General features: G+C 49.2%; 1 protein-coding gene across 8 annotated transcripts in view; it reads left to right on the top strand.

Annotated features, from left to right (window-relative positions):
- LOC147634673 (uncharacterized) overlaps nucleotides 1–20,664 on the top strand; it is a 94,302-nt gene extending 73,638 nt beyond the window's left edge. For all 8 annotated transcript variants that reach the window (XM_086803810.1, XM_086803808.1, XM_086803809.1 and 5 more), the window contains 2 exons: nucleotides 20,000–20,051; nucleotides 20,134–20,664. In XM_086803810.1, coding sequence (XP_086659936.1) covers nucleotides 20,000–20,051; nucleotides 20,134–20,217 — 136 coding nt within the window. In that variant the 3' untranslated portion in view covers nucleotides 20,218–20,664. The remainder of the gene's footprint in view (nucleotides 1–19,999; nucleotides 20,052–20,133) is intronic.
- Nucleotides 20,665–23,745: the final 3,081 nt, after the last annotated feature.

Raw genomic sequence — 23,745 nt, 5'->3', positions numbered from 1 at the left:
ATGAGCTCCCGTCCTGGATCTTCTGCCAAAATGGACCAAAATAACTATCAGTCCTGCAAAGCCCTCTCAATGACTGAAATAAGTCAGTCGAAATGTCGGTGAACGACAAAGAATTCACTTCTCTAATTCGACTAAGCGCATCTGCAATACTATTCATGGACCCTTTCCGATAACGGATCTCAAAATCAAAATCTTGCATTAACTTTGCCCAACGAGCTTTCCTTTCTCTCAAATCATCCGCATCACACACATACTTGATTGACTGATGATCAATCAATACCACAAACTTGGAGCCATATAAATAATGTCTCCAAACCTTGAGAGCATGAATCACAGCATAAAGCTCCGAGATTGAGTGTCGTCTAGCTTTTTACTTTCAAAAGCAACCGGTCTACCATCTTGAAATAAAGCAGCCCCGATAGCATAGTCACTGGCATCAGTTTCAAGAACATAAGGCCGACTAGGATCAGGCAATGCTAAGATAGGTGCTTCCTTGACTTTATCTTTCAAAAGTCTGAAGGCCATATCCAAATCGTTATTCCAAGTGATAGGCTGATTTGACTTACGTCCACGACCTTTCAATAAGTCGGTCATCGGTAGTGTGAGCTGAGAGTACTCCCGTACAAATTTCCGAAGAAAAACAACAAAACCGAGAAAAGAACGAAGTTGTTTCACTCTTCGCGGTATAGGCCAGTCCAAAACCTTCTGAACTCGGTCATAGTCAATGCTCAATCCATCTCTAGTGATCTTGTGTCCCAAGTAAATGATGTCGGTCATAAAGAACTCACATTTACTTAACTTAGCATATAGTCGATTCTGTCTTAAAATAGATAAGACAATCGTGAGGTGTCTGACATGATCCTCAAGAGTACGACTATATATTAAAATATCATCCAGGAACACCACCACAAATTTTCCCAAATGTTCACGAAAAAGATCGTTCATCATTTGCTTGAAAGTGGCTGGAGCATTGGTTAACCCAAAAGGTAATACGAGAAACTCGTAATGGCCATACCTAGTCCGAAAGGCGGTTCTTTCGACATGCCTTTCATGAATACGTATCTGGTGATAGCCAGTACGTAAATCTATCTTCGTGAAATATTTCGCTCCTGCTAACCGGTCAATCAGGTCATCTGATCTAGGGAGAGGATAACGGTTCTTAATGGTCAGCTTGTTCAATCTCTTGTAATCTATAGACATTCTCCAAGTATTGTCCTTCTTTCTCCTAAGCAATAGAGGTGCACCCCAAGTTGATTTACTTGGACGGATCTGGCCCATCCTCAAATAATCTTCGAGTTGTTTAGCCAACTCATCTTCCTCGGCTCGGCTCATCCTATAAGGTGGAATACTGACAGGATGAGCACCAGGGATCAAGTCAGTACGATGATCTACTGCCCGTTCAGGTGGTAAACCCGATGGCAGTTTCTTAGGAAATACGTCTTGAAACGAATCAAGTATCTTCTGTAATTCTTTGCTTTCAAAGACACTTAATTCATTTACATCCATGGTAGGGATGAGAAAAGAAGAATGTGGAATCAATACACAATGGAAAGCAGTATACAAAGAAGAATCCATTATATTTTCAAAATCAATTGTATTTACAAGAGGTCCCTGAGAGGGATGGATACAATCACCTAAAATACTATACTTGGTGTCCTTATGCTGAAAAGAAAAAATATGACTAGACCAATCTATCTGGACGTCAAGAGTCTTAAACCACTCAATCCCTAATAACAAGTCTACATTTTCCAGATGCATAACATAGCATTCCAGAGTATCTTTGTAGTCCTGAATCTGGATTGGAAGCATCTCCACCTTGCGATCCCAAACTTGCCTTCCCGCAGGTAGGCGTACCTCATAGGTATGGTCGCTGAGTGTCGTATCAGGACTCAATTTCTGCACAAGTTTGTAGTTAACAAAATTATGCGAACTGCGAGGGTCTAAAAGAATGTGAACCTTATGGCCATTCACTTCTCCATAAACTCGGAGAAGATCATGCATGCCAAATACCTTAGAATTGAACAGACAATTAGAACAAGTACTAGGGCGAGAAAGTACAGTAATTGACGTACCTGTCAAAGACAACTGGTTAGCTGCCTTTGGCTTGGGTCTTGCGTTTGACTTGGTACCCTTTTGCTTCGGGCACTCATTATGCATGTGTCCTTTCTCTTCGCAGATAAAACAACGTCCTTCCTTCTTGAGCTTTAAAGCCCTAAGGAGTCGTTTCTTCTTCGCTGGTGTCGAATTTGAATTCTTCGAAGGTTGGTCCGAAGACTTTCCTTCTGTCGTGTTAGCCATAGGTACGGAGAACTTTCTTTTATGCTTGTTCCCCTGCTCGGTAACGGGTTTCGACTTGGAAGAGACCATCGTATCATCATAGATATAAGCTGAATGAATGGCCTCGTCCAGAGTTTTACATTTGTTATTTTTAACCTGTAATCGGTACGAGTCGGGTAAACCAGCTATGAAAAACCCCAAAAGAGTAGTGGGATCCATCTTTGTAGCTTTCATCTGCAAGTCACGAAACTTCTGGAGGTAGACCTCATAAGTGAGGTGCTACGAGGTCATGGTCAAAGCTGAAAACCGGGCAACAACATCGTAATCATCCTCTTTCTTGAGGAATTCTTTCTTGAAAACGTCTTCAAATTGTGCCCAAGTCGTTGGCTTAGGGTTGAGTTCCTTCCACCAAAGCAAAGCTTTGCTGGACAGGAAACCTGCTGCTAATTGGATCTTCTTTCCATCATCATATGGATGAAACTGAAAGTGAACTTGCCACTTGTGTAGCCACGTGTCCACGATCTCCTTGGTTCGTTGCTTTTGCTCGCCCCCGTACGGTTTCGGAGTAATGTTGGGGCCTAAAGCTGAAGCCAAGGTATCCATACTCGAGAAAGTAGAGAGGGTAGTGGTCAATAGAGCGATGGAGTTCTGCAAAGCTTGCATCTGGGCTGCGATTTGTGCCTGACGTTCCGTCGAAGAAGCTTCGAGAGCTACTTTGAACTCTTGGAAATCTGATTTTGACACAAAATCGTCAAAAAGATCGGCATCGGTACCTTCCGTTAGCCGGCAAGCCTTCGCGTTCCACGAGGGGCTCCAACTCCGATTCTTGGGTCGACATCTTGAAGAGGGTACGTGGAGAGAAAATTCGGTCTTTGCACAACAAAAGTGCGAGCGAACTTGAGAGCTTGAGAGCTTGAAAACTTGAGAACTTGAGAGATGTGTGGCAAGAAGCCCACTTGAGGGGGGTTTATCAAGGTTTCCCAAAAGCCAAAAAATCTCCAAAAGCTAGGCTTAGCTTTTGCTTTGCTTTTGTGTTTTTTTTTTCTTGAATAAATAAATAAATAAATAAATAAATATATATATATATATATATGGATATATATATTCTATTTTCTTAAAAAAATAAAACATCTTTGAAACCTTGAAGAGGGGTCTTTTAAAACTTAGAAAATTTTAAACTCCAAAAAAAAAATGCAAGCTAAAAAAAACGTGCTTTCCTTTTTTTTTTTTCCCTCCTCCTGGATTAGCGCCGTCGGCTGTTTGCAGGCGTCACACGTGCAGTGGTCGCTCGCCATCTTTGCTGCCGGCCTGCTTTCCAGCGTCTGCGCTAGCCAGTCCGCCACACGGGTACCCGCCTGCGTATTTTGCTACGTTCGGGCCAGCGCTTGTGCGCACACATAGGTTGCGCCTACGCCTGGCCACAGGGCCATGTGGCCTCGGTGCTCGCTTTGCCTGGCTTGTGCGCCGGTCTTGTGTGGCCTAGGCGCCGGCTTGGGCTGGCTACGCAGGCCTGGCCGCGTGTAGCTATGAACCGCCCCCACGCCTACGACACACACGCAACACACACGGCCAGTATAGTAGTTCTCGGCCAGCAGACACAGCAACGACACACTCTCTCTCACTCTCTCTCTTGTTCGTTCAACGAAAAGCAACATGCTTTTTTTTCTTTTTCTCTCTCTACAGTTTATGCGACTGCACAACAAAACAGGCCTCTTCTTTGCAAAGCAATCAACCCTACTTAACTACCATCTCCCCCATCAACATGGGTGTCTTTGATGAAGAAAAAAAAACACATACTATTCTGAAATCTGCAGTATGCACAAAAAAAACAGCAAGTTTTTTAACACATACCGTTCTTCGACCTCATCTTCTCTACCTACCGACTTGCTCGTTCACGAGGTATGCTTTGATACCACTGTCAAATCCCCACGGACCCCCTCGTGATCGATCTTGGTTCGAAACTCGAATCCTGCAAACAAACGAACAAACAAACAAGCAAGGGGGTGCAGGCCTGACTCACCTCCCAACCATGACAGCCGTGGGCAAGCCCAGAGTCTTGGCTGTCCCCACTGAGCCACGAGCTGAGCTAACTAGGATGACGTACCGACCAATCTCCTCCTCGCGACGTCCCATACCGCCACGAAGCTGCCCTCGCGGGCCTCGAGACTGTTGTCGGCCTCGGCTGCACAAAGCAGGTGCACGTCTGCACTAGATCCAGAAATATAGAGCTCTCACAAACTCGCGAGACTCTCTATAATACAATAACTAACCTTGGCCACCCTTTTATAGGCTCTTGGCCGGTCATTGGGCATCCACACTTGGCCGCCCGCCCGTCCATACTTGGGTGCCCGCCCGTTAGTATTTCCCTAACTCAGCTCGTCAATCAGCCTGAGTGCTCACTAGGAGTACTTATAGTCTTGGTCATCTCAGTGTATGCCATGTGGCACTCAGGGATTTATCCCATATGCACTCATGTTCATCCCTCTTGCACTTTTCCCCATGTTCTAGTTTTGTGTGATACCATGCTAGATTTCTAACATGGTATCAGAGCCATGTAGATTCCTCTTCTCCTCAGCCCTTTAGTCTAGATCTAGCCATAGATTTTCTCTAGGTCTAGCTTCCTTTTTAGCTTTGCCCCATCGGGGGTCTTAGATCCAGCTCTAGCTACTCTCCTCTCCTATTCTTTGAGGTGCTGCTGATCTGCCACAAGCTGCCCTCGACATGATCTGCTGCAGCAGCCCGCTATGGTGTCACCCTTCTCTATACTGCTGAAACAGGCCGCTCTCCTGTTCTACAACGAGTCTTCTGCTGCTGCTGAATCTGCTCGACATCTCCAGCTCCTATTCGACACGACTCTACTGTCCTGATGTCGCCCATATTTTCTGTAGTCGACAGTTCCTGATCCCGCCATGGAGCTACTTCTTTGCTTCGAAATAATTCTGGTGCTGCCTTGCCTCAACGTGATGCTCATATGCCCCGTTATATTTCTGCCCCGCTTCTGTTCAGCAAGCAGGCCGACCTGCTCTCTTTCCTTGGAGTCATCTCCATTTTCCTCATTATGCTACTGCAGCAGGCCGCTTCTGTAGACACCTTTCTTGCTGCTGGTGCTGCAACAACAACTCGTTTTTATTCTCTCAAGGCTGCGCACCTCTTGTTTTTCAGTATGGGCAGCCCCCATTCTCTGTTCAAGACATATTCTCTACTGGCTGCTCCACTCCTATATCAAAACGAGGTATTAGTTAGTGCTCTTTTGCTTCTGACAGGCCCGTATGCCTCTCTCTCTGCAGCAACATTTCCTCTAAGAAATCTCTGTTTGCAGCTGCCTTTCTCTCGGGTCACCCCCTGGATAGTGTGTCTGTGACATGGGCTTGAAAGGGTGGAAGACCTGAGGTAAAAACTAAAATGGATTATCCTTTGTATGCTGCAATATTCTCAGTTCTATTTTATTCTTAGAAATTAATTTCCAGAACTGAATTTTATCTTGTAAGAGAACAGACACTACCCATCAAAATAGGGGTAAGACCTTCTCATTTCTGATGCTGTCTCTCATTTATTTATCTTTGGCATCTCTTCTCGGGTACTCTGCCCTTGCTCTCTGCATAAAAAGACCTTTTTTTATCTCTCCTACTTTGGTCACCACATGATGTAGGCCAAAGAGGACCCTGTTCTGGACTTACCTTCCCATCTCTCTCATATTTGTCTATGCTTTCATGCTATCTACCACCATTGATCACCAATGATGCAGATCATGGGGTAATGTCATGTTGGACTTATCTTTGTCCCTATCCAAGAGGCACCCCTGCATTACTCACTCTAGCAGGAAGATTGCCCTTGAGGAGGGATTATCAATCAAGGTCCATCTCTCTGTCTATCTACAATCAGTCAATCTCTCTGTCTATGTGTCTATCTTGTGTGATCTTACAGTCACATGTCTCTGACACTCTGTCTATCAGTCTATATGCCTATCTTTTGTGGATTAGTTACCCACATGTCTTTGGCATTTTGTCTATATCCCCATTTATCTTCTATTTGTCAGTCTCTCTCATGTCTATCTGAAAGTCTCTCTCTGTCTGTGGGACCACTCTACTGATTGATTGTCTATGTCTAAGTCTATGATCCATTTCTGTCCCTACCCTTGTGGACCCATATGAGGATATCACTTGAGGAGGGGTGTCTTAGGATCTTGTCTTATGTTCTGTCCTTCAGTCTTAGTCATTTTATCTTGGCTTGTTTGTCTGTCTAGTCATCAGTCATCAGTCTCTTCATCTTTCCTTATTATCTATCTTTGTCATCTGTCATCTTGTCAGTCATGTCCTCCTAGTATCACTTAAGGAGGGTGTTGGAACTAAGTGCTCACTAGGAGTACTTATAGTCTTGGTCATCTCAGTGTATGTCATGTGGCACTCAGGGATTTATCCCATATGCACTCATGTTCATCCCTCTTGCACTTTTCCCCATGTTCTAGTTTTGTGTGATACCATGCTAGATTTCTAACAGGAGTGAGGTGGTGAGTTGTCCAGTGTAGGTGGCAGGCAGGTGCTTTGTGGAGCAAGCTAGAGTGGACACATGGCTGGTTACTCCCTTTGTACAAAGGGGATAAGGTCTGGGCGGTGGACATTGGGTTATGTCCACCTTAGGACATCAGTGTGTGTGAACACCGGGCTGGTCATAATTTATAAGTGAGTTTTGGTCGCCCAAAACTTAATGAAGCGTGTACACTAACTTATAAATTAGTGCTAACTCCCAAGGCCAAGTTTATGACCAATACTTACCACCTGTCACATGCCATATAACCATGTCAGCAGACAGTTTCACACACACGGTTCGCGGGCGGGCCCTTACCCGGAACTACACATTGGTCAAGCAAGCATGAAAACAACATGCAATTTCAATTGCAAGGAAGCACATAAAGATGCTATGCAATGCAGCATTGGTATGGATAATCCCCGTTCATGAGACTATACCAAAATAGACGTGCTCCAGGCAAGTACACAAGGTACCAGACCCAATGGAACACCAATCCAGCAAGCATTCCAGGCATTTTTATGGAGGCACAAGTCCCAACAGAAAGCGAAGTCTAGAGTATCACATGAGTGGCATCAATCCCCGGCATAAACAACTGCCATGGACACCAGTCCAATGTACATACATGATAAGAAAGCATGGGTGGCCAATTGGGTGGCCAAATGGTGACACCGCTCCTGGATATGGTGCTGATGTCGAGCCCGTATCTCTGTGATCTCCCTCTGAGTAGTCTGGGAGTATGGTAGCCTGGTGCTCTCGGTCTCCGTCTGGCTCGGAGGTTCGCAGCGTGCTGAAGTGTAACCCCCTCCTATGTTAGGATAGGCACTGGGATAGATCTTTGGAAGAAATTAGTGAGTTGGAGCTGTCGCCCACCTCTCCCTGTGGTATGAGTCCATAGCAGTGTCTCTCTGTGGCGTTGTGTCTCTAGCAAGAGCTGGCCAAATCTGCACTGGTTTGCGGACTCCATGATCTGGCGGAGTGAGGGATGTCCACTGAAGATGGTGGTGTATCTCTCTCTAATGACACTATATGCTCTGCATCTGCATACATAATGTCCCTCACTCTCAACCTCCTCCTGGCATAGTCTACATATCCTCTCTACTCTGGGGATCCGTGCTGCCCTACCTGCCTCAATCTCAAGCTGGTGTGATGACACTCTGAGCTGGCCAATCACTACTCGGGCACTGTGAGGCATGTACACATCCATGTATCCAGGTCTCTGTATGAATCCATCCGCTGAGATACGCATAAACTGATCTCTGTAGTATAGCATCTTCGGCGGTAGAGGTTGGCTCGGTGTAATCCAAGTCTCTTGAGTGTATCGCTACCATAAATCCTGTCGAAGGGCTCTGTTCCTCTCACTATGAGAGAGCTGGATGTGTGGTGCATGTATATCATACTGGAAAGGTGGCAGGTGATCTATGTCAAGACCATGCTGAGTGAGCCACTGTATCATCCGTGAATACCATGATCTCCTATCTCCACTCTCTGCGAGCTGCCTGGACTCCTCAAAAGCTCTATGTGAGAGTCGATTTGATGGCATATCTCTGATCCTCTGTATGAAGCAGATCGTCCGGAAGAGGGTCTCTACTAGCATAGGAGGTGCAACAAACTCCGTCCGGACAATGTCAAGTGGGACGGAGGGTTTGCTACGGATCATCCGGCTGTGAGAGCATGAGAATCTGAGGCCTCTCTATCTGAGACCATTTGGAGGTGGCGAGCCCAGGTGCCCATACTGCTACAACATACATCAAAGCAGGGGTGACTAGTGTGTCAAACAACCACCCCTTCGTGCGGGGGTCGTGGAAGTGTGCCTAGTGACACTCTCTGTCTAGCATGGCCAGAGCTGCATACCCTCGTGTGAGTCTATCCTTGGCTGCCTGTGTCATAGTAAATCTGGCGGAGTCGTAAATGTAATCCCCAGGTACACATATGAGTCTACCACCTCTACGTGTCGTCCTGCTAGTGTGAAGATGGCCTGTCGTCGAACCGGCCTTGAGGTGTGGAAAATCATGACCTTGGTTTTCCCAAGGTTCACTGTAAGCCCCCTCTGTGTGCAGAAGTCATCGAGTGCATGGAGATGGTGCTGTGGTCCCATCCGCGACTCAAAGACCAGAATAATATCATCTGCATATAGCATAATGTGGACTGTGGTACCTGAGATGTCTACCCCATCCCCACCACCGTGACCAATGAAGTCGGCCACCTCATTGATGTATATCCCAAATAGTGTAGGAGAGAGTGGGCATCCTTGCTTCACACTATGGTGCTAGCAATAACATCAGATAGCCCCCCGGGGCATCGTATGCGCCCGAAGACCTGCTCATATAAAGCATAGATGCCCCAAACCATCTCTGTGGGATCCCCAATGACTGTAGGCACTGGAAGAGTCTCTCTCGTGGCACCGTGTCAAATGCTTTGCGGAAATCCACAAAACAACAGTATAATCTCTTCTCCCGCGCCCTAGCATGGTCAATCAGACATCTCAGAGTGAATATATGGTCAATATTGGAGAAAGCTCGTCGGAATCCAGCCTGCCCTGGTGCTCGCAGTCCCTCCTTCTCTGCATATGAGCTCAACTCTGCCTCGAGCACTGCGCCATAAAGTTTGGCCAATGTATGACCAATCATGATAGTCCTGTAGTTGCTGGGGTCTAGCATGTCTCCCGCTTTGTGGAGAGGCACGATGGTGTGCATAGTCCACTCAGCTGGTAGGCCCTCCACTAGTGCCCTATTAAGGAGGTGAGCAACAAGTTACAAAGGGTCCCAGTGTGTCAGCTGCATAAATAACATGCTCACTCTGTATACCTGTGTGGTCAGCCGATCTCCCATGCTGTAACTGGCGGGATTCCTGTGGTTGTGGTATGGGCGGCTGCTGAGGGATATGGTAAGAGGCTCTTTGCATGTGTGCCATGTGTGTGGATCCTCAATCGGGGTACGAGGGCGAGGTTCTCTCATCGTGCGCCATGCAGTGGCTGCATCTCTGCTCATGAGTAGGTGGTATATATCCCAGTATTATGCCTCCTCATATGCACGCCTCTTATGGCGTGTGAGGATCCTCATCTGTCGGCTCGCCTGTCTCTGTGTAATGCTCCCCAGTGCTTTCTAGGTACGGAGGTGTCTATATAGCTCTCTGCACTCATCATCATACCACCGATTCTAGGGCATGCTCCCATATCTATCTGTGTGTGCAATGTGTGTATGATGGGGGAAGCTGCGGGTGGCAGCCGTATGTAGTAGAGATGACAGCTGGGTGGTGAGTGTGTCTAGAGGTGACAGGGGATCCATCTGGAATAGCCCGTCATATACATGATGCTCATATATGTCTGCAAAGTCATGGGTCAAGTAGAAAGTTGTATGCGATGCCTGTGTGGGCTGTGTGGGTGCTGGTGTGGAGCTCGCCAGTGATAGTAAGAGGTACGTGTGATCCGCACCAATAGGACAGGGGGGGATGGTGAAAGATGTCACTGCCTGTGTGGTCTCCATGGACCCCATGATGTAGTCCACTGTGCTACCCCCCCTGATCGTGGAAAGCATGTCAGTGCTCCTGAATCCTGCCACTGTCTCATCCCGTTATAAATAACGAAATGGTGTCGTGCTCCCAGCTCAAGTAAGTGATGACCATATCTGGTGTTATCCGGCCCCATGTCCTCTGACACCCTGCAAGCTCCCGTGTCCTCCACCTCTAGTGTGTGCATCACCTTGGGGTGCTCGAAATCATAAATGTCGCATTGTCGGCTTTGTGTCCGTGCATTGAAGTCCCCCATAAGGAGGACTTCCCCCAGGTTGGAGTAGGGTATGATCTCATCTGAAAGGGCTGCATATGGTGACTCTCCCAATGGCCCTGTGTCCTCCTCCTCGCCTCTACTGTCATCCTCTGCTGTCATGGCATATCTCGATCCTTTAGGAGAGAAGTAGCATAGAGCAATGTATAACACCCTGTCTGCTGAGAGCTGCAGTCTAATCCACATGTATCTAGCTTCCTGGTCACGTGCTACCACGTGTAGGCACTCCTGTAGCTCTCGCTTGAAGAGTACCGCTATACCTCCAGATTCTCTCGATGTGCTCTACCGTGTGGTCCCCCTGTATGTAAACTCCCACTGATAGCTCTCTACTTTGGGTAGCCCCCTCTTTGGGCTCTGGTGCGTCTCTGTAAGTAGTATGATGTCCCGTCCCTCCATGACCTCCTCCATCCTCCCAGGATGTGTCCAAAGTGCTCCATTGCAGTTCCAAACCGCTATGTGTATCTGTGAATCTGGATCCTCCATAGCCGATGTCCCATAGGCCGCCTGGCGCTAATCGGTGGCCTTGCCATCGATGATGACACGGCCATCGCGATAGAATGCTCTCTTGCCCTCTTTCCGGGCCTGTAGGACTCTCGGCATGCATGTTTTCCTGTGTTCTATCTGCATCCTTGTAAGGTCGTCATCCAGAAGAGGACACAATATTGGGTCCCAAATACCCTCTGTAGGGCCCCCACCACTAATGGTGTATTTGCTTTATTAGAATGATGTACATCTGAAAATAAAGACCGAATCTTGACTTGCAATGTCCACCTTGGTTGGAGCACTCCCCTTTGGATGTGTTGGACCTTGGAACACGGCAACCCTTCGTGAATAATGAGAGAATCTACTGAATTCTTGGCTTGGGTATTTATATCCCCTTCTAGTCCTGGTCGGCCAGCAGATATTTTCTTCCACGATTTGGTAAAATAGCATTATATGCCCTTGAACCTGGTTGTTTCACACTACGTAATGGCTGGCCTATTTGCGCTGCTGTCCAGTCACCTGTGTGGGGTTGTCTCAGCCTGTGCAGGCTGCCCATCCAGGTTGGCTGGCTGCCCATGGGCTAGCCTGTAGTCTGGCCTAGCCTTTGAGGCTGGCCGACTGGGCTGCCCAGGTCTGCAATGCCGGCCGACAGGCTGGCCGGCTTGCTTTTCCAGGCCACCCTGGGGCTGGCCGACAGCATGCTGGCCCAAACTTGGGCCTCCTGTCCCTCTTAAGGGTGGCCTAAAAGACCTACCCTATGCAAAGTACAAGGAGTTTTTCCCTCCTTTTCTGGGGGAGCCAAAAGGGCTGCCCCCTCTTCTATATGCAACCTAAATGCATCTATAGACGTCTGGCATCCAGTTGCAAACCAAATACATAGATCATCTAACATCATTCCAGAGGGAGACTCACAGTACGGACTAGCACTGCTTCATGTGCAGGACAATGCACACCTGACCTCAGATGCATAGAGTGGAACCTTGGCTGACTCACTGGACTGATAAAGACCTCTAGTGCAACGGCTCACTGGAGCTTCCGCTCCCCCCCCCCTGCTCGCGCTGCAGCCTGCACGCCCTCCCCCCTCCCCGCCCTCGCGCCTGTTCCCCCTGCCTGCCCTGTTTTTTTGCCACCCTCACACTTGCTCCCCCCCCCCCCCCCCCCCCCCCCCCCGCCTGGTCTTCTTGCGCCCCCCGCCCCAGCTCTGTAGCGCCCGCCGCCCCCTGCTCCTCTCCTTCGCGCCCCCCTGATTCTCCCCTTCTTCAGCGTCCCACCCCCTCCGCCAGCCTCCGCCCTCTCTCCCCCCCACCCCCTTTCGCGTTGCCTCCACCCCCCCTGCTTTTTCGCCGCCGCCTTTCGCCCCTCCCCTTTTTTCTGTTTTTTTCCGCCCCCTCTGTTTTTCTCTGCCTTCCCCCTTTCCCCCTCCGCCCTTTTGTGCAGCTCGGTTCTCGCAGGACTCTCCGCATTCGCTTCGCCTTCGACCTAGCTTCAGACACTGATGGAGGCTCCTCCCGCCTGAGGGACTCTTCCGCAGCCCCCTCGCCCGCCCCTGAGGATACCCCCATCAGGCTTTCTCTTTCGCTAGAAGAGGACGCGAGCCTCGCCGCAGAGGTGGAACGCCTCCAGGCACATTCCACCATCTGCCGTATAGTCGGCACTCGCCCCAGCAGAGGGGAGATCCGGGATCTTCTCCAGCCCCGCCTTCTTGCAGATGTGGGCAAGATCGTGGACGTTCAGTTACTGGGCCGTGGACACTACCAGATTGAGTTCGAGACAACCCAGAGCGTGGCCCAGGTCCTAGCCATGAGTCCCCTTGACATCAGGGGCGCTCGGGCATTCTTCAGACCTTGGCAGCATGGCTTTGACCCAGCACCGGCCGAGCAGGAGAGCGCCTATTCCATGTTACAGTTTGCTTCCCTGGACTCCGCCGCGAGTACCTTCCGCTCCTTTCTAGGCTAGGAGCATTGGTGGGCTCGGTGCTTGAGACTGGCCCCACAGTAGCTTTAGTGGTGGCTAGAGCAGCTGGTCAGAGTTTTGGTTCCTGACAGCTCCTCCCTTCCGAAGGTCATTCAGCTACCTTCGACAGGCAGCCTCCGGGACACCTGCTGAGCCCACAAAGACCTCGGAGTGGCAGCCTGGACAGGGGCGCCGTAGAGGGAGACAACCACAGCAGCAGCCACAGTCTTAGCATCACTGGGTTCGCGTGAGGAACAGCTTTGCTCCCCTCCAGGAGGAGACCCGAGCGCCGAGTGAGGACTAGGAGATGCCAGCATCCCCTCCTTCGCCCCCACCCCCCCTCCCCCCTCCCCCCTCCCGCCTCGCTTCCACCTTTGCCTCCTCCCGTTCCCGCTCCGGTTTTGGCAGCGGCTCCTTCTCCACCCCCTTCTCCCCCCCTCCTCCCCCTCCGCTCGCCTCAGCTCCCCGGTAGGCCCTGGCAGTTCCCTGGCGCTCACCTGCAGTCCGGCGGGCACTGAGCATCGGCCTTGCTCAAGCATCGCAGAGGAGACTTACCATGCCGATTCGGGCTTCACGGATATCCTCTATCCGCAGTCGGCGGAGTTGTCTCGACAGTAGACAATGCTCGGAGGCTTTTGACTACTCCTTCACACGGCTTTTTGGAGCGGAGGGCCCCCATGAGCCAGTACCCATTAGAGTTCATGTAGTGATACCTCCGGCCCGAGGGGAGGAGGCACTTGATTCAACGGTGGCCTTCTCCTTCCCTCTCTGTGGCCCTAGCGACCGGGAGTGGACTCTGGATCTCGCTCTTAGCATTTTGAAGACTCAGGCAGTTGAGTTTTCTCACCATGTGAGCGATCTGGAGGTGACAGACGTGATAGGCCGACTCTGGGAGTTGGCTCATTTTTTCTTTGATACCGGGAGTGTGGATGCCTCCGGGATTCGACATTTGGTGGTTCGCACAGTGGCAGACTTAGCACGCGACCCTGGTTATGTATGCATACACGAGGTTGCTCTCTCTGAGCGGGAGGCAGTCGCCATGGGACAGCCACACTGGCGCCTGATCTGAGATTCTTGCAGCACACCGGGTAGGCAGATTCGTAGCTGCTCGGATGGGGACTATTCTCCATCCAAGCCGCTTGTGAAGGCCCGCCGTACGGCTGAGACAGCCTCCACCTCAGCAGGTCATCCATGAGGATCATCTCATGGAATGTACAGGGCCTTGGGGGCGCACACTTTGTACGTTATCGTGGTTGCTTGAGGCAGGAGCTTTAGAGATGCCTGGTTGGGGGCAGTATTGATACTCTGATGATGTAGGAGCACCATTTGGGTGAGAGCAGGATCCGGAGATACGGTTCGGTGATGCCTGGTAGATGGGACACATTTTGGTCTGCAGGGTTTGGCCCCTTGGGTGGGCAGGGAGGAGTATGTATGGTCATTGCGGATGTGGCGGCAGGCCATTGTGGATCGCGGGGTCATTGTGCCTGGTAGAGCACAGTATGTCATTTTGAGAATGCTTGATGAGCTCTTTGGCGTGTTCAATGTCTACGCGCCCAAGCATGCTAGTGCCAAAGCAGAGTTCTGGACTCTTGTTACAGATGCATTGCCAGAGGCCGCACATTGGTGTGTCGGGGGAGACTTCAACATGCTTGAGGACCCGGCCGATAAGGTGGGAGGCAGTCATGTTACAGTGCACGGCACGGAGCTTGCAGCTTGGGAGCGATTTTGCATGACACTGCGGATCACTGATGCATGGCAGCATGAGGCTTTCTCCCGCTCTCAGGATAGTTTTTCTCGGTCGGATCGCCGGCAGGGAGGGACTAATCTATCACGGATTGATCGCTTCTATGTGGGCGATAGGTTCGGGGAGCGTGGGGGCTCTGTTGGCATTCTCGCTGGCACCTCTTTTTCAGACCATGCGCCAGTTATTTTGACACTCGAGGAGAGGACATGGGAGACGAGCTTGCAGTTGAGGATCCCAGAGAGGGTACTTACAGATCCTAGTCTTTCTGAGGACATTGAGAGGATATGGCATGATAGCCAGAGCTCTGACCAGGATGCAGCAGGCCAGTGTGTCCAGGGACTCATCGAGCTCAGCTCTTTTTTGCACGCTGTAGCCTTGACACGGCTGGGAGAGACTCGAGAGCGGGAGCGTCGGCTGAGACGTAGCCTTGCTTCGCTCCAGCGCCTTCAGGAGCAGCAGCCTACATGTGAGTGGGTGGCGTCCCAGCTGAGCCAGGCCCGCCAGGAGGTTAGAGAGGCACAGGAGCAGAGACATGAGTTCTACTATCGTCGCCAGGCCTCTCAGTGGACGCAGCTTGGTGATAGAGTGATTGGGGAGTTTTTTGAGATTACTGGACCCCGCCATGCTCGAGCAGGAGTACGCCGGACGGATCGGTAGCCACTGAGCCCGGGGAGATCAGAGCCATTGCCAGTGAGTTCTATAGAGACCTGCTTTCAGCGGAGCCAGCCACGGAGGCTTGGGATGCTTGCAGACAGACTGTGTGGGCCCATGTGCAGAGGAGGGTCACAAATCGTATGCGCACAGTTCTGGGTGAGCCTCTTTCAGAGGTCGAGCTTGCTGAGGCTTTGAGGGTCCTTGCGCGCCATAGTTGCCCTGGGGAGGACGGATTGACGCCTGCCTTTTTTATGCGCTATTGGGACCTTTTGGGGCCAGGCCTCCGCAGGGGCTTTCAGTATGTTTTGGACACTGGGGTGATGCCACAGAGCTTTTCAGAGGGCTTGATCATTCTTATCCCCAAGGGGGAGGGAGTGTCAGATGATATTCGGCATTGGAGACCTATTACGATCCTCAATACTGTCTACAAGGTCTTAGCAAAGGCCTTGAGTTTGAGGATCCAACCCTTCCTTGGGGAGTTGATTCATGCTACCCAGACAGGATTCGTCAAGGAGCGCACTATCCTTGACAACATTTTCACTTTTTGGGAGGCGACGGCCCGAGCTAGATTTCTCAGTGAGGACCTGGTCGTGATGCTTCTCGATTTTGAGAAGGCATACGATAGAGTCGATTGGGGTTTCTTAGAGGGCACTATGCTTCGCCTGGGCTTTGAGCCAGTTTGGATTCGAGGAGTGGCGGCTCTATATTCCACAGCTCGAAGGACGGGGGCCGAGTTTTGATCAGTCCGTCAGGGGTGTCCTCTTGCCCCGTTTCTTTTTCTCTTCTTTGCTGAGGCTATGAGCATGTATCTGACGGCAGAGGAGGTTGGTTTGAGAGGAGGTTGCTCCCAGTCCGGGGTGAGGACCTGCTCGATGTTGAGTTTGCTGATGACACGGGTTTGTTTTTGCATGACCGGGAGGCCAATCTTCAGAGGGCAGAGCAGTCGCTTCAGGTTTTTAGTGCAGCTTCGGGAGCATTGATCAATTGGCGCAAGACAGTGGCCTTTTGGATCAGTAGCGCTCCCACTCCGGGATGGAGCCCAAACTCGGGTTTTAGATGGATTCCTCCTAGCACAGCAGTGCGGTATTTGGGATGCCAGATCGGACTAGATTTGCCACCTGAGCAGCAGATCGCCCCGCTTCTTCTGAGCATTCAGAAGAAGCTTTTGTATTGGAGTACAGCTCGGCTATCCTTGGCTGGGAGGGTGGTGGTGGCAAATCAGGTGCTTTTAGCGACCATGTGGTACATCACGTTTTGCTGGACCTTCTCGAGCTCTTGCATCAGCCAGGTACAGAGGCTGATCATGAACTTTCTTTGGTCTGGGCGGGATGGTCAGCCAGCCCGGGCTAAGGTTGCTTGGGCAGTTATTACTCTTCCGCTGGCCCAGGGGGGCTTGGGCATTATAGATCCAGTTGATCAGAGTAGAGCCTTATTGGGGAAGCTTATTGTTCGGGGGCTGCTTCCAGGTGCTGAGCCTTGGAAAGAGCTTCTTTTTCAGCGACTGCAGGCTAGGGCTCCCTCAGCAGGGGGTACTTGGGCACCAAAGATACGATGGATCTTCATAGAGATGAGGAGGACAGGCCTCAGTAGAGGATGGGAGGACAGATTTGCCTTGAGCATCCTGCGAGCTTGGGAGTTGCTGAGACCGGGGCTCTCTCAGAGACCTCCTTCTTGTGACGAGGAGCGGGCCAGACAGCCGCTCATTTGGAGCCCAGCGGTACGCACAGAGCAGGGTCATATGCTGGGTTCTCGGCCTCGTCTAGCCTGGGGACCATTGGCGGCAGGTCCAGCATGTAGTTTTGGAGACTGGCAAGCCTTCTGCAGTCTCTCAGAGGAGATCCAGGTGGAGAGGCTGAGTCACTTCAGAGGGGGGCTGATTATGAGGGATGACATTCAGGAGGCACTCACAGAGGAGTGGTTCCCCACGGCGGTGGATGGGAGCCTTTACACAGTTGGAGATCCTGATTGCTGTCAGAGCTTGCATTGAGGATGGTAGGTGCCTCTTCTACGAGATCCAGGATGAGGGCAGACTTCAGAGAGTGGAGGCGGAGTCGCCTTTGGTTGCATCTTTCAGAGGATATGGGTAGTGGCCGCCGCTTCCCGGAAGTGGCATATTGATCCAGACACTGCAGATGTGGACTCTGATTGGCGCATATGGGCATATGCTGCGCGCCCCTTGGCCCGGCTCCAGTGGGACCTTGGCGAGTACGAGTGGCACGATCCTTATGCATCCCCCGAGGCCACAGAGATCACCTTTTTCCAGTACACTGTTCGGTTGGGGAGACATATTTTGACTACGAGGAGGATGGTCTCTCCAGTTGCATTGGGGCATTGGCGGCTACAGGGACTCTCACAGGAGTTCCTGGAGGATTTTTGGACCAGGCTCTGGGCTAGTCGACAGGCACGCAGGATCTCGACTTTCCAGTGGTTGCCCATAGGGGCTCTGTAGTTGGCACCTGGCTTGTCTACAGTGGTCTTGGCCTGCGTCCGATGTGGCCACCCTTTGGAGACACAGAGACACTGCCTATGGGACTGTCCTCAGGCGCAACAGATTTGGCTGCGGATGCTGCGCATTCTGGCCCCCTTCTCTTCAGAGGGCATGTATACGTGGGGTGCCGCTGCTTGGTCGACTTCGTCAGGGCCTGCTCTGGGATATGAGACGGAGCAGGACAGCCAGGCCATCAGATTCATTAGGGGCCAGCCTCGCCTTGTTCCTTCACCGGATTTCTCGTCCGCCGGCTGGACACAGGAGAGGGATTTACGATGGGAGCTCCTCAGCAGTCTCACCATCTCGTTCACCTGGAGAGCCCGGTGTTTCAGGGCCTTTGAGGGGAGACTGGAGCCACCAGCAGAGACTGTTCGGGGGATTTGGCAAGAGTTGATCCACACCCTGCGAGGACAGTATGACCGCATCCGGGGCGACTCGGATGAGGCGATCTTGCGGTGCCAGGCCTTTCACACCACTTGGCGCAACGGCCCCTTCTATATTCTACACGCGGGCTCCCCCCGCTAGCACTACAGGCCACCTGTTTGGCTTTTCCCCCCTCCTATTGTATGATATAGCCCCTCAGTTCTTTGTACTGATATTTGTACTTTTTGCACCTAGGGAGAGTCTCCCTAGCTGCCTTGATTGGATCTCTGCTCTGTTTTCTTATGAGCAGGAGAGGGTCTTTTGTAGCCCTACGGGCGTTTTTTATATAACTAATGAAAGGATCTTTTCTCAAAAAAAAAAAAAAAACTTGGCTGACTCATCCCTGATTGGTGGGCTCTCACTGCACCTTCTTGTTCAGATATGTCTACGTGGCATCCAAGTGCAATACTACCATCATGTGCATGTGAGAAGCTAGTAATGGGCAACTAGGACGTGCCCCTGGGCTGGGCTCTCCTCTAGGGAGGGAGTCCCTATGTCTGCTGAGCTCTATCAAGTAAAGTCTGAGGCATCTCTAGTCCCTGAAATCAATGATCTTCCTAATCCCTCTCGGGCAATGCCCTTTGCTCTTCATCTCCACTCAGACTCGGTGAGATGAAACCCAGACCTCTTCATGGCATGTGACATATGTTAGTACAAGCATCCTGGCCGCTGGATTAATCCATCCGTTGTGACACCCAAGAAGTGATCTCTATAGATCTGCATCTTTGTGGAGCTCTGAGGGCCCAAGCCATGTGGTGTGGTATGTAGGCAGGTGAGATCCATCCGGATGATACTGTTGATATCCTGATGTGTAAGATGAAGGGAGGGAGCGTCTAGGCTATATTGGAAATGTGGTAGGTGATCCATATACCAAACCCCCGGTCATGTCCTTCATCTGCTAGCTGTTTAGAGGGCTCCCAAGCAAGCCTCACTAATCTATGGGTTTCCATGGTGTAGATGTGGTGTATGTAAGTCATTGTCTGGAAAAGTACATTTATCATGAGAGGGACTGCCACTAATTCTGCCTGGATGATGGGGTGTGGTACCGATGATACATCTACTGGTGCTACCAGAGTGTTGAAGAGCCATCCTATTGCGCTAAGTTCCTGGAAATGTTTCTGGAAGCACTCGCTCTAGATGAGGGCTAAGGTTGCATTTCCCCTTGTCCATGTAGCCTGGGCTGCCGGACACAGGGTGAAGATCAGGCCAGAGAAGGTCACTTCCAAATATATATAAGATGTGACAGTGTTGACTGGAACTCCCATGGAAGTGAACTGATGCCTGGATTCTGCGGAGTGAGAGGTATTAAAGATCATGACCTTGGTTTTCCCAAGGTTGACTGGGAGGTCTCGCTGCTCACAAAAGGTATGTGATGCCTCCAAATCTCTGTTATTCCTTAGCTGAATCTGAGATGAGCATTATAACAAATGTATATAGTAGGAGAGGGATCAAGGTGCCTGGAAGGCGAGACCTAGTCAAGAAATAAAGCTGGAGATTTCACCGATGTAAAGCCCAAATAGAGTCGGAGAGAGGGGGCATATCCCCTTTCTGCCAATCGCTGACTCATAAAATGCTGTAATGCCCCATATAATCGAGAGAGAGAGAGAGAGAGAGAGAGAGAGAGAGAGAGAGAGAGAGAGGTTATGTAACGAGTTTCTCCTGACTGCAGAGCCACAACATTAGTTGAGGAGTTGCAAGCTGTCAAGTTGAGGAATGTGCAGGTACTTTTATTTGCTCAACCAGCAGCAATAGCTTGAAAGCACGTTGTGCTCTGTTTTCACTTCTTTCATTTCTTTGTATCAGCTTGAACGGCAACTAAACACCATATTCAATAAAGAAGAAGAGGAAAGGATAAGAAGGGAAGAGGCAGCAAGAGATGATGGCTGACTACAGTACTAATTAAGGATCTCTTAATCCAACCAATGGCTAGCTATGAATGATCTCTTAATCCAACCAACTGTTGGTTATCAAGGGTCTTTTAATCCAACGAAGTTCTGTATTTGACTGGGACACATCCTAGCCTATCCATTAGTTGAAGTCAGAAGCCTAATGTCAGAGAGGTTTGCGTATGAGGATTTGCATGTGTGCAGCTGCCAAGCAAATGATTTGTCTGTTGAAACAATTCATTGAGCCAAGTCCAAGATGTGCTCCTTATCAATAAAGCAAGGTCACTCATTTGTGTCCATGCTTGCATCAACTTCACAAACTTGCCACTCCTCCATGAAGCCAGTCTAAGCCTTCACAAAGCTATGCCTGCTGACAAGGTGTAATTTCTATGGAAGAGGGTCTCTTTCTTCTCTGTATTATATAATGGCTTATTATTTAATGTTTAAACGTATTAGTCCATCTTTGAATGTCAATTTGAAGCAAAAAATAAATAAATCATGAGGAATGTCCAGATGTGTATTTTGGATGATGCATGTCTCTGGTTTTCGAACTTCTCATCTTTCTATGGTTGTGGCATTGTCTGGGTGACAATGCCTACTCCTAATGTACTTGGATACACATATCAGAGAAGAAACTAGTGTGACTTGGGCAGTGCAAAGACCAGGTGGCATGGCTATGCTGTGCAGGCCACTCTTGGGTTTTATGATCTTAAGTTGCTGTCAAGCTTGCAGCTCTGATGCTAAGTTGTTGAGATTGTCTTAGATGACTTGTGGTTTATGATGTGAGTATTCTTCTGCCTTGACGTTGGCGGTCCGGCTTATGGAGAAGAGACCAAGGCCTTCTCCAACCAAGAGTCACACCCAAGTCAGGGGCTTGGAATATGCATGTTTTTTTTTGGGGGGGATTCAGATCTCCTTCCATTACCTTTATTTGAATCACTCTAAACATGAAGGGTTGGCCTCTTTACTGTTCAATTTTCTACAATGGAGGGGCAATTGTTGCTTTTGTTGCACTCCTTAGTAACACTAATATTTGGGTTTGTCAAGCTGTGTTGTGAGCCCTTGGGTATTTTGAATAGTCCTAGAATTTTCTAATGCACCTTACACTGTAAGGTACTGTGTAAAATTTGGCCTTGAAAACTCCGTTGAGCACCTCGATGCATAGTAGGAAATGGTTTCCAGTTTTCTGGCCATATGCCAATTCCTTTGTTCAGACTTCGTTGGAGCACAGTTCCTAACGCCTAACCACATGGAATCTTTACGCACATAATGTATCTCCTCAACAGCAAGACTAACAATGATCAAATCTTATACTTGGCCCTTCAAATTGATCACGTCAATGATTGCATGACTATTAATGCACAGGGCTAGCTACAGAAAGGTCTCATAAAGCTACTAGCTTTGTAACCTATGCATGTCGGTCAATTTTGATGTCTTTATTCTAATTCCCAATCTTGATTTACCATTGACTCTCTTGATCCATGGACTTCCTAAGATTGTTTAGGATGGTGGAAAGTCAAAACTTCGTAATACTATTATTGGAATGTTTAACTAGACTTAAGACGTGAGACGTGAGACGTGAGAGGTTAGAATTGAGTCCAGCTCATAGGACACGAGATATATACAAAATCCATGGCATGAGCGAGCTAGCCATGAGACGTGAGCACGAGGAGCTTTGGAACAAGATGAGCCATTTAAACATAGACGTGGGTAGAGGAACAATGGAACCCCTAGAAATGGGAGGCGGAATAATCCTCTGAGCCCTATATTCACCAATTGGCTCTATAAATAGTGCCATCAACTTAATGAAAAGGGTATTAAGCCACCCTATTTTTGGGTGAAGCTCCAGGGAAGGAGCGAGAGTAGGACCATCAGCTTGAAGGTTCGCTCGTGCATGAAGTGGTCAAACCATGTTGGATGTCACAACATTTCAAAATTTCAATATGAATTTTGAGCTAGAAATACCCCAAGTTGACCATTGCCAAGTAGCCCAACAACCACAATTACAATAATTGGGACAATTATTGTACAAAACCCCCAACATCAAGCACACAATGCAAGGAGTTGTCCCACCTTCTCAAGGAGCCTATTATAGAAGCTTCTTAAGCACACCAAGCTCCAATTCCTCTCCGTTCAAATCAACAATAGGGAACGCGGGGAAGGGAAAAGATCCCATGACAAGGAGAATACCTCAAATCCAAGGCTTCCACAAGAGCAATCACATGATGTGTCCCTATCTACAGCAAAAGCCTACAACCTCAAAGACAAGCCGATGTAGGACAAGTGCCATTGGAAATTGCATAGCCCAACCCCATGGGGTAAGAAATACCAAACCTTGAGACAAAGGGTTTTGCGCAACAATTCCCTTACATTTTGTGGATAATGTTTGAAATGGAAAGGGGGATTGTCACAAACATAACACCTAGAGGCTCACAACAATCCACATCTCAAGGATAAAGACCAAATTTGATGGAGCGGGAAATCCCATTCAATATTTGGAGAAGTTAGGACATGAGTATGGATGAATTGGAAAAAAATATTCTCAACCAAATAATAGGCTAGCAGAGGCAGGGCTACCTCTAAGGGCAACCTCAAGGCCATGAGTTGCATGAGGTAATAGACCTAGTAGACAATTTGCAAGATAGGGATGTAGAAGCCGTCCACTTGAACCAAGAGATAGGGGACACATCATCCCAAAATCTCTTGGTGAACTAAGGGCACCCAACCATCACCAACAAAAGTTCTAATCAAGGACATGAGCATGGATGTGAATTGGAAAAAAAAAATCTGCTCAACCAAATAGGCAAGGAGAGGTAAGGCTTACCCCCAAGGGAAACCTCAAGGCCAGCTACAGTTCCTCAAGTTGGACACTCATACTTATTTCTATGAAGAGATATGTCGCCGAAACTATAAGCCAGACACACACTTGCACTTATTTCCATGAAGAGATATTGTTTGGTGTGCGATTTCTTGTCGAAACTATACAAGTATGGAGTGACTGAAAATATACAAGTACAGAGTGATCATGCTTGCAATTTGTCGTCGAAACTATACAAGTATGGAGTGATCATGCTTGCAATTTGTCGTCGAAACTATACAAATATGGAGTGATTGTTTACTGAGGCCTAGATAGCAACAATTTTATGTTCATTGCCATTGCCACTGAAACCATGACACATCTCATTGTTGGTACCAAGGAAACTCAATAAGGTGGAATCTATCATTGCCAGATGCTCATCGTGCCAAGGCAGCCATTAGCCTTGCCATCCCATGTGTCACTCCTCAATTGGCACAAGCTCTAGTGCCTTCTTACCAAATCCCTTACCTAGAGGTATGTATAGACCCCCACAACTGCCATATCCATCTCCAATACTATTGCCTCTATTGGTGTCTCCTAAGAACCGCACTCGTAGTACAACAGTACTAGGTGACACTGCCTATAGAGATAGAAAACTAGGAACAATAAAGTTATGAGTCTTATGAACAACAAAACCCATACCAGCAACAAGGCAGGCGCGGTATGATCCAT

The sequence above is a fragment of the Cibotium barometz genome, chromosome 10 (assembly GCF_041138505.1).
Source record: "Cibotium barometz isolate CiBa-2024 chromosome 10, ASM4113850v1, whole genome shotgun sequence".
In the NCBI taxonomy this organism is placed as follows: Eukaryota; Viridiplantae; Streptophyta; class Polypodiopsida; order Cyatheales; family Cibotiaceae; genus Cibotium; species Cibotium barometz.
The sequence above is the reverse complement of the archived record's forward strand: the minus strand, read 5'-3'. Positions and strand labels throughout refer to the sequence as shown.